Below are 11,391 nucleotides of genomic sequence, written 5' to 3' on the forward strand. Positions count from 1 at the left end.
GGGGCTTTTAAATAGACATCGGAACCCCCGCGGATTGCGTAGCTATAACAACCTGTCCGGATTTCACTCCCTGGCTTGAAGCTTCTAAAATGCAGAAATAAATATGTGTGAATTGCTCCGGACCATTATTGACGTCTCCAAGGGATTTTGTTTTGTTTTGAGCCCCCTTGTCCCCTTTCATGTTTAATATATGGCTTTTGTTTTTTTTTAAATATCCTAATGTATTACATACATAGCAGTTTTTTTTTTATATAGAGAATTAAACAAAGTCGTAGTTTACGAAAAATTAGCAAGAATCTCAAATAGCTAACTTCGTATGCATCAAGTTGCAAGGAGCTTGCGTCCCATTTTGACGTCATAAATGGTCCCATCTTTGCCGGTAATAAACATGAAAGATGTGTTCCCTTTATCTTGGTTTGTATCGAGTGCAAAACTACTTTTTCTTTTCTTATCATCATGATTCACATTATTCTTTAATCGAGCCGAGAACACCATGCATGGCAAAACCATTCAAACTCAACGGGCAAGAGTACAAAGAGTAAACTCATTGAACTAAGTCAATCGTGTAATAATAATAATAATAATAATTTAAAAAAAAGAAATTCAACATCTTTACAGCAGGGAATTTTAATTTTGTACTTTTGCACGATTACGCCAGCAGAGGTCACCAAACCGAAGTGGTCAGGTCTGCCACAAATATCTACTCATATTTAATCACTCCTCTAATTAGTGGTTATGATTGGAATACACATGAGCAAAACTGAAACGCATCCCAAATAACTTCTGTGACATTGAAATGTTCGGAACATCATTTGACTTTGTTATATTCATCATTTTATTGATCCTTCAAATATTAGGACTTATTAATATTGATCAGTTTGCTTCCAGTTTCCCCATGCAGGACGTAAGCCCTCGGAGGCAGTCAGAAAAAGATGTCAGCGCCACCTGGCGGATTGTATTCGGTGCCGTGCACGTTTGTCTGTCTCCCTGACAGCTCTGAGGTTCTGCGTTCGAATCTGGGCCGCTTCCAATTCTCTCTCCGCTCTCCGGCTTTTTATACCAAGTACCCCTTCAAAAATCAAACCATCATGACCAACATTAAAATACAGTAGTGCAGTAAGCCCAAGTATCCATCAAAAACGAGGTTTTATTATTAACAAGTCATGTCAATAAAAATGTAAAAGTAATGAAATATGAATTGTAAGCCACTGTTAAAATTATGCACTTTGAACATTAACACTGCACATTCAATATAGGGAAATAAAATAATTTCAACAATGATTCAATTCAAATGTATTTCACATGAAGTTAAATACGAATACACGTTTAAAAACAAACAGTTCTTAAAGATTAAATGCAAAAGTGAACTAAAAAGCTAAACACAACTGAAATGTACTTGGGCAGTGATTCTTTCATGTACCACTAGAGGGAGCCCGCATATCACTAGTGGTGCTAATACCACACTTTGAGAATCTCTTGTCTAAATTGCCCATAGGTGTGAATGTGAAGTGCCCTGTGATTGGCTGGCGATCTTGCCCAAAAGTCAAGCTGGGATAGGCTCAAGGACAACAAGTGCTGTAGCGGACGGATAAATAATTATTCATGTGAAATGTATAGAAAATAAGTTGTGAAAACAAAGTTAACAGTACTTGACAAATGTAATGTACTGGATTCCAAAAAAGGTTGAAGACCCTCTGACACGATGCACAGTTTCAACATCGAATTCAGTGATTCTTTCGCATACCACTAAAGGGAGCCCGCGTGCCACTCGTACCGCACTTTGAAGACAAGAAGACCACTGCTCAAGACAATGGGTGTTTATATAATATATATATTTATAAATTGTACTAAATCAATGCACTTCCCAATCACCAAATGGGAAAAAGAGCTTTCCGGGTCCGCTGACCGTAGCTACTGGATCCAGATTTGTAACAATACGTTTCCAATGACAAAAAACACAAATCTACAGCTTATACAATATAAAGTGCTCCATAGAACACACTTTCAAATGGGCTTATTTCCAGCTAATTTATGCGCGCAATGCACCCAAAATAACCCAGACACCTATTTTCATGCTATATGGGAATGCACACCAATGCAACGCTTTTTGCTCTTCGGTTACACAAAAGCTCTCTTAAATCGAGACTCTTTGATTCCTTTGCCTGCGTAGGGTGCCATTTGACAATAACGAGACTATCTTCGTAAGTGTGAAAGTAAACTTTGGAATTTTGTATTCTTTGTTGTTTTATTATAATCCTATTGATTTATTTTCCCACACATTTTAGATCGTTTTACATGGTGAGAGGACACATGCGCGGAGTGGGGATTTCTCCTCTTGTCCCCGTGTTTGCGGTTCCGGCGTCTGTGGGGGCGGGACTTTCTTCACTCCTTCCCGATCTCGGGGGGGGGGGGGGGGGGGACCACTGGGGTGACCTCCCGGGGTGTATTGGTGGTGTGACGATGACCCGCCCATGTTCCGTGGGCGCTGGGGCAGTGCCGGCTGGGGTCGCCTCTACTGTGAGCTTCTAATGTTTCAACACGCTTTCAAATTCTGCTTCGAATTTATCTGCGCTTTTTTTTTTCTTTAGTGAGGTGTTCATTCAAAAAGAAGGCAGGGCTGTGATTGATATCAGCTGTCGCGTTGCAGGGCGATTCCGGGGGCCCGCTGAGACGGCAAATGCTACGTCCAAGGAGTGGCTGTGACACTCCTCGCAGACCCACCGTCCTCACCCGTGTGGCCTCCTTCATCCCCTGGATTGCGCAAGTCAGAACCCTCAATCCTTTTATGGGGAGAGAGGAGAGAGAAAAAAAATAAAGCTCACAATTTATCTGTAAATGTTGCTTGACACCTCCTTTTTTTTGTCTTTGCAGACAATGGCCCAACATTGAATTCTTCTGGGTTGATAAAAGACATTTTAGCGCATAATTGTTCGTGTTTTATAATTTATCTGTTATATACTAGACACAACAATGGCTAATTTTGCCATCCAGCACCTTGTAAGAGAGCAGAAAACTCTGCTAGTAGTACTGTTGACAAGTGCATCCAAAAGTTTAGAGAAGGGTTAATAACTTCACCTGCCGCAAAGGTTATAGTGCATTTTAGGTTCATCCAGAATTGTCAACCGAGAGCCCAATATCCCTAACGTCTTGCATCTCTCGTGTATGCTGTGTATGAATAACTAAATGAGAGGATTGAAATGCCTAAAATTGTTAATCATCAATACCTTTTTGAAAATAGGACATTAAACATGGCTGTTTCAACATGGGAGACAGTTACCCACAGAAAACAAAGGCGGCGTAAAATCATATGACCCATATCTGCAAAATAATCGGTCAATTTTGAATTTGGGAAAAACTTTACTCTTGAAAGATAATGCAAAAGCAACATAACTTGTCTGTACATAAGATCGGAACTGTGTGATTGTTAATAGCATAACATGAAATTTCCGTCGTTCAGGTATTTCGCTTGAAGAGCAACAGCCTTAATTAAGATCAGTAGCTAAGCAGAACATAAATGGATGCAACGCTTAAGTCTTTTATTATCTTGACATGTGCAAACATAAGCCGAAGAGTAACTCGGTGGATCACCGTTCCGATGGCGTCCAGGTGAAGAAGTCAATGCCCCGCAGCTCGTCAGGCAGGTACTGCTGCTCCACGGGCGCGCCGAAGGCCGGATTGTACTTGTAACCCTCGGCGTAGCCCAGCTGCTTCGTGAGGCGGGTGGGTGCGTTGCGCAGGTGGAGCGGAACGGGTGGCAGGGGGCCTTTGCGGTTCCTCAGACAGGCCTTCACGTTTTTGTAGGCCACGTACACCTCCGTGGACTTAGCCGCCCGGGAGAGATAGACCACACACTGAGCCAAGATCACCTGTAGAGTAGGAGAGAATAATGAAGCATAGCAAGCACACAGGTGCCGCGCGGTACATGAGAATATCGTTGAAAAACTAAATTCACTCTGAAATTGTTTTCCACGGGATTCTAATTTATTGAGCTGCACCCCGTAGATATTTTTTTTAACTGCCACATACCTCACATTCAGGCATCCCGATGAAGTGACAGGCCTGGAAAGCGGACACGGCTTGAGGAAGAGCGAAGGGATCTGCCAGACCTGAGCGTGAAAACAAAGTCCAAAGAGGAGTTAGAAAAGAAGTCATTCATTGAAACTGTCAGTATGGTACAATGTCCGTGTCCCGTACCCACGTCCTCGCTGGCGAAGCAGACCAGCCTACGAGCCACAAAGAGCGGATCCTCGCCGCCTTCCAGCATGCGGCCCAGCCAGTAGAGGGCGGCGTTCTCGTGGGAGCCTCTCATGGACTTGTGCAACGCTGAGATGCAGTTGAAATGCTCTTCGCCTTTGAGTCACACAAACACAAGGTTACATTTGAACTCATATTTTAAGTAATTTGGGTATTTCCACACCAAACTCATCAAGGAGAGAGGAGGGCAGAAAAAAAAAAGCCGTTCGGATCATATCTCCAATTTTGCTTTAGCCTACAACCATACTAGGTTTTGTTCAACACACTAAGGTTGATGCAATGACGCCAGGAGAAGCATAGGACACCGTTTTAAATTTGATCTGGGCAATTTGTCAAGCAGGCAGAGTGCTTTTCATCACCCTATAAAACTGGGACCAGTAAATCTCTGTGTTTTGGGACAGCTGAATGTTATGTAAGCGGACAACTGGGGAGGCCAGAAGGACAAATGGTGAGCGAGCGTTCATCATGGATGGTCACAACAAGGGCCTGGGAGGCGAGGTCTAGACTCACAACTCTTTCAATACTGCTCGTATTGAACGAGTTGTGACTCGAAAGGCCTGCCCACCCATCTCGTGTGAAATTAAATGACCAAGCACCGTGTTTTTACGCCCATAAGGCGCACGTAAAAGTCTTACATTTTCTTAAAAGTTCTTCAACAATCATTTCCACACATTCAACAGAATTCGTAACAATCCAAAATGATGATGCCAATCCCTACCACAGCACTCATAAGAATGGATAACTGAAAAGTTGACTTCAAATAGTTAATTGCACCTCAATTTCAAGTGGAACAACATACTATAAATATTAAAGCTTTGCTAAATTTGGCGAGTTGTTGCGTCGGTAAGAGCATCTTACCAGCTTTGTCATAGAGAATATGAGACCTCTGGAGACCCTCCTTGATGTGTTCTTCCTTCACAAGAATATCCCGGGTGAAACCATCCGGTCCCGTCAAGCCGGCCTGAGCTTGGAGGGCCAGCTGCAGACTGTTGAGCCCAGTCCGGGCGTCACCGTCACACAGGTAGGCGATTGTGTCCAGAGCTTTTTGTTCAATGTAAACTTTTGGCCTGAGAACAAATCAATACATCAAATTAAACAATGATTGTGTGTGCTTTCCTTTTACAAAGACACAGAAATGATTATGACTCATCGTGTGTGTTCCCTACAAAACTACAGCAAGCAAATAAGAACTCTGATGTCTGAGCCAAAGGCCTCTCATCCTCCTAATCTCAAAACAACAAACCCCTCGGAGGGTGCCACTGTTAAAAGTGTCTCAAACGTCGCTCGTTGACAATAATGTGACTCGGCAGAACACAAGGCCTGCCTTCAATGTGTTTCTGAAAGTTTCGGTTGGAACTCAAAATGCGCCCTTGCAATGGACAAAGTCCGTTTGTTCCAGAATTGGCCGCTCTTGTTAACTGCCGCAAAAGTCATAGACTGGTACGCATATTTTCTGGGCCCGTCGCTGTTGTTTACATCGTGTAAACGTCTCTGGAAACAGACATCTGTCTTTGTTTTGTTTTGTTGTTTGTCAAGCCGTTCACTATGGCGTCCAATCGTAACGGAGGTGATAAAAGGAGGTTGACTAACCTCGCGGCTCATAAAAGCGACCCCGTCTCGCTCCCGCGACAACTTTCTCCCACCGGCTGCACGCCATTATATCAACCCGCCCAAGCACCAGCGATGACTGCGGAATTAGACCTTCGCAGCAATGTTTCAAGTTTAGGTCAACTCGAAAGCATTTTACATTTATTTACAATCCTTTTGTACCGTACTGGGTGTTTTAATGCCATGAAAAAACATGCTTCAAATGGCTTCAACCCCCCCATTAGTCTGTTAAATCGATGTTTCACTGTACTTACAGGCATATATTCTTTAGCGTCAGCGGAAAACAACTATTATTACTGCAGCTTAATGAATCAGTCGCAAAACTCTTCTTCGTCGTGTCTGTGTTATACTGCCACCTGGTGGCCCAGAAACACATAGCGGAAGGAGCACAATGTCAATGGCGCTGAAGCATGAAATCATGATGCGCAAACTGTTTAATTCTATATATTTGCTCCAATTATGTTATTACTGTATGTTTTTATAAACTTCAACAAGTGCTACTTTTCATTTTAAAGCATGAAAATGTGGGGGGTGTTTTGTTTTGTTTTTTTTCTTCCATGGGGCTGGAAGGGATTAACAAAGTAAAAATGTTTTTAGTCATGAGCATGGTCTCAGAACAAATTGTACTCGTGAGTCAAGGCACCGTTGCATCTTAAGAGTATTTTATTCTGACAACCAGCGACCATTCAAAACTGGTCTGGTAGCCATTTTGGGAACGGCTGCTATATGGGACTCAGCTCGGCTAGACATTGATGCCCGGGACCGTCTCAATCTGGTGCAAATCCAACCGTTTAATGGGGGCCATGTGTGATTTGCTGCGTTCTTTCCATGGCTGGCAAACAATACGGTCAACAAATCTGCCTGACGTGCAGCGTCGCATTCCGCGCGAAGCCAGTAGCCATTAAAGGCCTCGCGGGCTACAACTTGTGCACAAATCTAATCTGTCAACACATCATACGGGACCAGAGCCGAGGGGACTGCTACTCTCCTCCCATAAATGATCTAACCGAGCCCGCTGAGCCAGCAACAGAAGACGAGAGCGCTCGGGCAAAGAACTTTGATTTGTTGTGCGTTGTCCAGTCAGGAGCGGCCTCCCGCGTGGGGCACTCACTGGTTTCCGTCCGCCGGGGGGTCCGGCCTTTCGGGATCGGTTTCTTCCCGTTCCAGTACGGCCATCCCGAGCGCCGCCACCGCCCGGTCCAGGATCGAGCCCATCGCCTCGACCGAGAGCTTCTCGAGGACGAGCACCCTACAGCGGCTCAGCAGAGCGGAGATCACCTGGAAGGACGGATTCTCAGTGGTGGCACCGATCAGAGTGACCGTCCCGCACTCGACGTGAGGAAGGAACGTGTCCTGAAAGAGCAAAAAAAAGAAGACGGGACGTCAAATCTGTGAGGACGTAACTGGGACCATCTCGGAGGTGACATCTTTTCGCTTCATTTCAATCATAAAAATCCATCAAAGCAAAGGTTTAAAGTAAAAAAAGTTATTTTCCACTAACTTAAATGTACACACACAAACTGACGTTTTTATTCTAATTACTTTTATTGCCTTGTACATGCGCAAAGTGCTTCATAAAAGCAGTGAAAATGTAAAAACTTCAAAATACAAATCAGGCCACAAAATTACATATTTCAATTCTATCTCTTCATTCAGCACAAAATAACAACGTAAACAGTTAGTATTTCTTAAATCGTTCATGTTCAAAAACCGACCTTTTATAAGCCGGGGCCACATTTACGCTTTGCCATTGCGCCCGCTCGGAAAGAGGCAAGACTGCTGCACGTTTGGAAATATAAGGATTTTCAAAAGAAAAGGCCCGCAACAGGTGCGTCTACATTTTAAAACAGCATACGCTGGTCTCGGTTGACGTGCCTCGTGTGACATTTGGAGCTCCGATGTAATATAGCTCAATACCTGCGTGCAATCTACTGAAGTAGGCCATCACGAAGTTCAGTTTGGATCGACACCGTCAGAGAGGAATTCTGTTGCCTTGTAGTCGTTAACTAAGACAACAAACAGCAGAGAGAGCGGCGTGTATTTCTGGCCCACATACAGTACCGAACCCCACCTGTTGGGATTTGTTGAAGTGGTGGATTTCGTCGATGAAAAGGATGGTCCTGCGCTTGCACAGCCGCAGCTCGTTCTGCGCCTGCTTGATGACCTCTCGCACGTCGGCCGTGGACGCGCCGGTGGCGGAGAGCCTCACGAAACGAGCCGTGCCCTTCTTCTTGCTGTTGCTGCCGATGATGTGAGCCAGAGTGGTCTGACGCGGAGAATGCAATGTTACAAAAAAAACATGCACAGCATTGAGAACCAGCATCCCTCTTCATAAGAATTGAAGGTTACAATTGAACATTGGAGCAAAAATGGTGTTTTTGACTGGGACTGCATATCAAATGTAGAGCAAGGCCGCCTCGGATTTGAAAAGCTCCGACTGACATCGTGAAAACTTTTATTATCTGACCAACATCGCACAAGCTGGAACTTATTTTTCAATACAATTGGAATCTGGATCAACAACAGAAGTCGCTCCTAAAATTGTCAAAGAAGAATGAATCTTCTTCAAATAATGTTTCTTTTGTCCCAAAAGAAGTACAATAAACAAGCATGACACCTTTTGTTTTTGGCTTTTCAGAGATGTCTCGTAAAAGAAATTGTAGTTTTCAAGGCAGCGTTATTCCGCTGAGGAATAAAAGCCACTGCCGCCATCTGAGCCAGAAAAAAAAGCAACACTTCCCCCCCCCCCCCCCCCCCCCCCCCCCTAACCTTTACTGTATAAACAAATAGCATAATGTTATGCAGTGGTGGGAAGTAAAGTAAAACATAGTTTGTTAGTGTAGTTGAGTGTTTATTTTGCCGACTTTGGACTTTGAATTCTATAAATTTGAAAATAGATATCTGTACTTTCTATTCCTGAACTTTGTCAAAACAGGCTTGTTGCTTTTTGGTTTTTCAGCCGCCGCGGATGACGGCACTCGGTTGAGATCTTGGGGAATTATCAGGTGGCAAAAACGGGGACAGCAGCGACACGGAGGAACGTGAAGGAGGGCGCATTCATGACAACATTCAGAGAAACAAGATATTCCCCATCCGTGGCCTTATGAAAAAGAATTGCCTGACGTTATCGGTTCCGAGAATAATTCCTGGCGAATGCTTGCCTTGTGCCACCCTGAAAACCACCAACTTCCAGCGTTCATAAATTCTCCAGCTAATGTTAAAAAAAACAACAACACATAAATTGTATGTTTCCAGTTGGAACATTTTCTTTTGATAGCATGTTTAGTGCTCTTGTTTTCTTCATAATGTTCATAATGGGAAACTAAAGTATTTTGTGTGTAGGTTTTTTTAATTGTACTAAATTAGTTGTACATTATACAATACTGTATGGTATTGTATTTTATTGACAAAAAAATGCTTTTTTTTTTTTTACCCGTGTACTTCATTACATTTCAGAGGCTGGACTTGAACTTTCACTCCAGTGATGAAGTTCTATCGGTACGTCTTTTTCCTACATAAGTATCTTTGACTTTTGTACTTCTGATATTGATGATTCCTAATGCACCTTTCCACATCCTGGTGGTCCCCAGAGGATGAGCGAGGGTATTTCCTGGGAGTCCAGCAGGGAGCGCAGAAGGGTTTGTTCGCCGACAACTTTATTCTGCCCAAAGTATTCCACCAGCGTGTTCGGCCTCAGCATCTCCGCCAGCGGTTTGTTTGACGTTAACAGTGTCCGAAGGCACAAAGCATCTGTTGCGTTCAAGTCCTGCGTCGCGTTCAAGGTCTGTCCGCCATTATTCGGCCGCGTCCCGGAGCATCCGGGTTCAAATTCGGTCTCCGCCACAAAACTACGCTTAACTGCCTTGTTGACCGCGCCGCCACCAAGTCGTTTGTTGGGGAATGACGTATTCGTGTCGCGAAACATGGAGAATGCTCCATGCGAGGTGGAGGGCGCCGCCGTGCGGTGCTCTCCACCGGTAAGCTTCTTGGGCGCTGCTTCGTAACAAAACTTCTTCAGCGGAGTTCCAGCGTCGGAGTCCGTCGACAAACGACCGTCGTGGGCGTCGCTCTTTGTCAGACAAACGTCGAGGTGACCATTAATAGCGTCGCAGTGGAAGTCTTGAAAACAAATTGGACACTGCACCGTGTCCGACGCGGTGCCTGTCATGTCGCTCGCCATCTTGCTTCCCGCTAAACCTTGGACCCTGGTCACGTGACCAAGACACTATTTCATTGTGTTTATTTATTTTTATGTATTAACGTTTTGCCGTGTTCGTTTCAACCTTCGCGTTTAACACTTCCTGTTTTAAGTTCAGGGGCAATGGGACGTTCAATAATCTGGTTCCAGGTGGTGCGACCACCTTACACCACCGCAGTATTTAATTTCGAAAATATTCCACACGTTTTATCGACTTTACGATTCTAAATCTGGCATGCATTGTCAGTGTAGTGTCTGTCCCTAAAGAGAAATGAAAGTACATGTGAAGTCATGGGAGTTTATATTTTCCTATTGTTGAAACGCATCAAATATTGTCCATTGTACCGTAGTTGCTTGCAGGAAATGCGAACACAAGGTAGAAAATGCACACCTAAGTTGTTATGCGAACAATATTCCACAATGTAAAAAAAGCCCACAAATTACATTTTCCCCCAAACATTTGAGACTATGTACTTTCAATAAAGATGGTTTCATTATAATGCAATTACCATTATGTGACATTACTGTTCATGATGCTAATTTGGTTAAACCTTTAACATTTATCATCAAAAAGGGCCACCAAATTATATTCACTTTTATACCTGCATTTAGCACACACTCATGACTATTGCATGTAAAAAAAATAAAAAGTAAAAAGGTTTCCCTTATATCATTATTATTATTATTATTAATTCATGTCGCTTCTGATTGTAAAGACAAAAGTCTGCTGTTGGTTTCCGGTGTATGCTTTTCAAAATAAAAGGCCACCCTCGGGTGTGCATCAATCGCAAACATGATTTGATACAAAATCGTCACCGTGGGCATCCCTCGTGTGACATTTACAACAGTACTATAATACGACATAGCTCAGGCTATTTATTTGACACCAGTTCCAGTTGTGCGACCACGTCTTTGTTGTGCGCAAGGAGACTTGCGCACAACAAAGACGTGGTCGCACATTTGAGCGAGAATTTGAGCAACTTTAAAAGGGGGCTGTTTTTAATAAAGGGCCACTTGTGTGTGTGTGTGTGTGTGTGTGTCGTGCAGATGAGGAGCGATTACGCAGGATTACGCAAGCGCGTCATAGCTGTCACACGCTTCTTGATGGCACCTGTCACTCTTTTGTCACAGGGACAAACCAACCGTCACTGGGGCTCTGCGTGCTGATATGAGCCGAGGGGGCATGACTGAATTAACGGAGGCTCTATAGACGACTATTCACTCGGGTGTCCCTTGCACGACACCTTGCTGTCATCCCTTCAAACCCGTCACTTGAAATTGTCCTTCAACCCCCAGCACCCAATAGCAGTTTGTAGATTGCAGCAAAGGGG

General features: G+C 43.9%; 1 protein-coding gene across 2 annotated transcripts; it reads right to left on the reverse strand.

The window, feature by feature from the left end:
* Positions 1-2,664: 2,664 nt before the first annotated feature.
* Positions 2,665-10,511, reverse strand: wrnip1 (WRN helicase interacting protein 1). Of its 2 annotated transcripts, XM_061797730.1 has the most exons (8): positions 9,428-10,511; positions 7,934-8,128; positions 6,974-7,215; positions 5,113-5,321; positions 4,195-4,350; positions 4,027-4,106; positions 3,589-3,866; positions 2,665-2,780 (listed from the first exon to the last, which is right to left on the reverse strand). In XM_061797730.1, exons 1-8 carry the CDS (start codon positions 10,040-10,042, stop codon positions 2,681-2,683), a joined length of 1,875 nt encoding a protein of 624 aa, XP_061653714.1. In that variant the 5' UTR covers positions 10,043-10,511; the 3' UTR covers positions 2,665-2,680. The 2 variants fall into 2 exon arrangements, with proteins under 2 accessions (XP_061653714.1, XP_061653715.1); XM_061797731.1 differs by lacking the exon at positions 2,665-2,780 and having other exon boundaries at positions 2,881-3,866; positions 9,428-10,508.
* Positions 10,512-11,391: the final 880 nt, after the last annotated feature.

This window comes from Phyllopteryx taeniolatus, chromosome 14 (genome assembly GCF_024500385.1).
Source record: "Phyllopteryx taeniolatus isolate TA_2022b chromosome 14, UOR_Ptae_1.2, whole genome shotgun sequence".
NCBI lineage: Eukaryota > Metazoa > Chordata > Actinopteri > Syngnathiformes > Syngnathidae > Phyllopteryx > Phyllopteryx taeniolatus.

Bases quoted from the DNA above. Each gene is read 5' to 3' on its own strand.
- wrnip1 (XM_061797730.1), bottom strand. From the start codon at position 10,042: ATGGCGAGCGACATGACAGGCACCGCGTCGGACACGGTGCAGTGTCCA. The intron at 7,216-7,933 runs GTGGGGTTCGGT...TTGCTCTTTCAG, and splicing joins ACTTCAACAAATCCCAACAG to GACACGTTCCTTCCTCACGT. The intron at 2,781-3,588 runs GTGATCCACCGA...TCCCCATAAAAG, and splicing joins ACCTGGACGCCATCGGAACG to GATTGAGGGTTCTGACTTGC.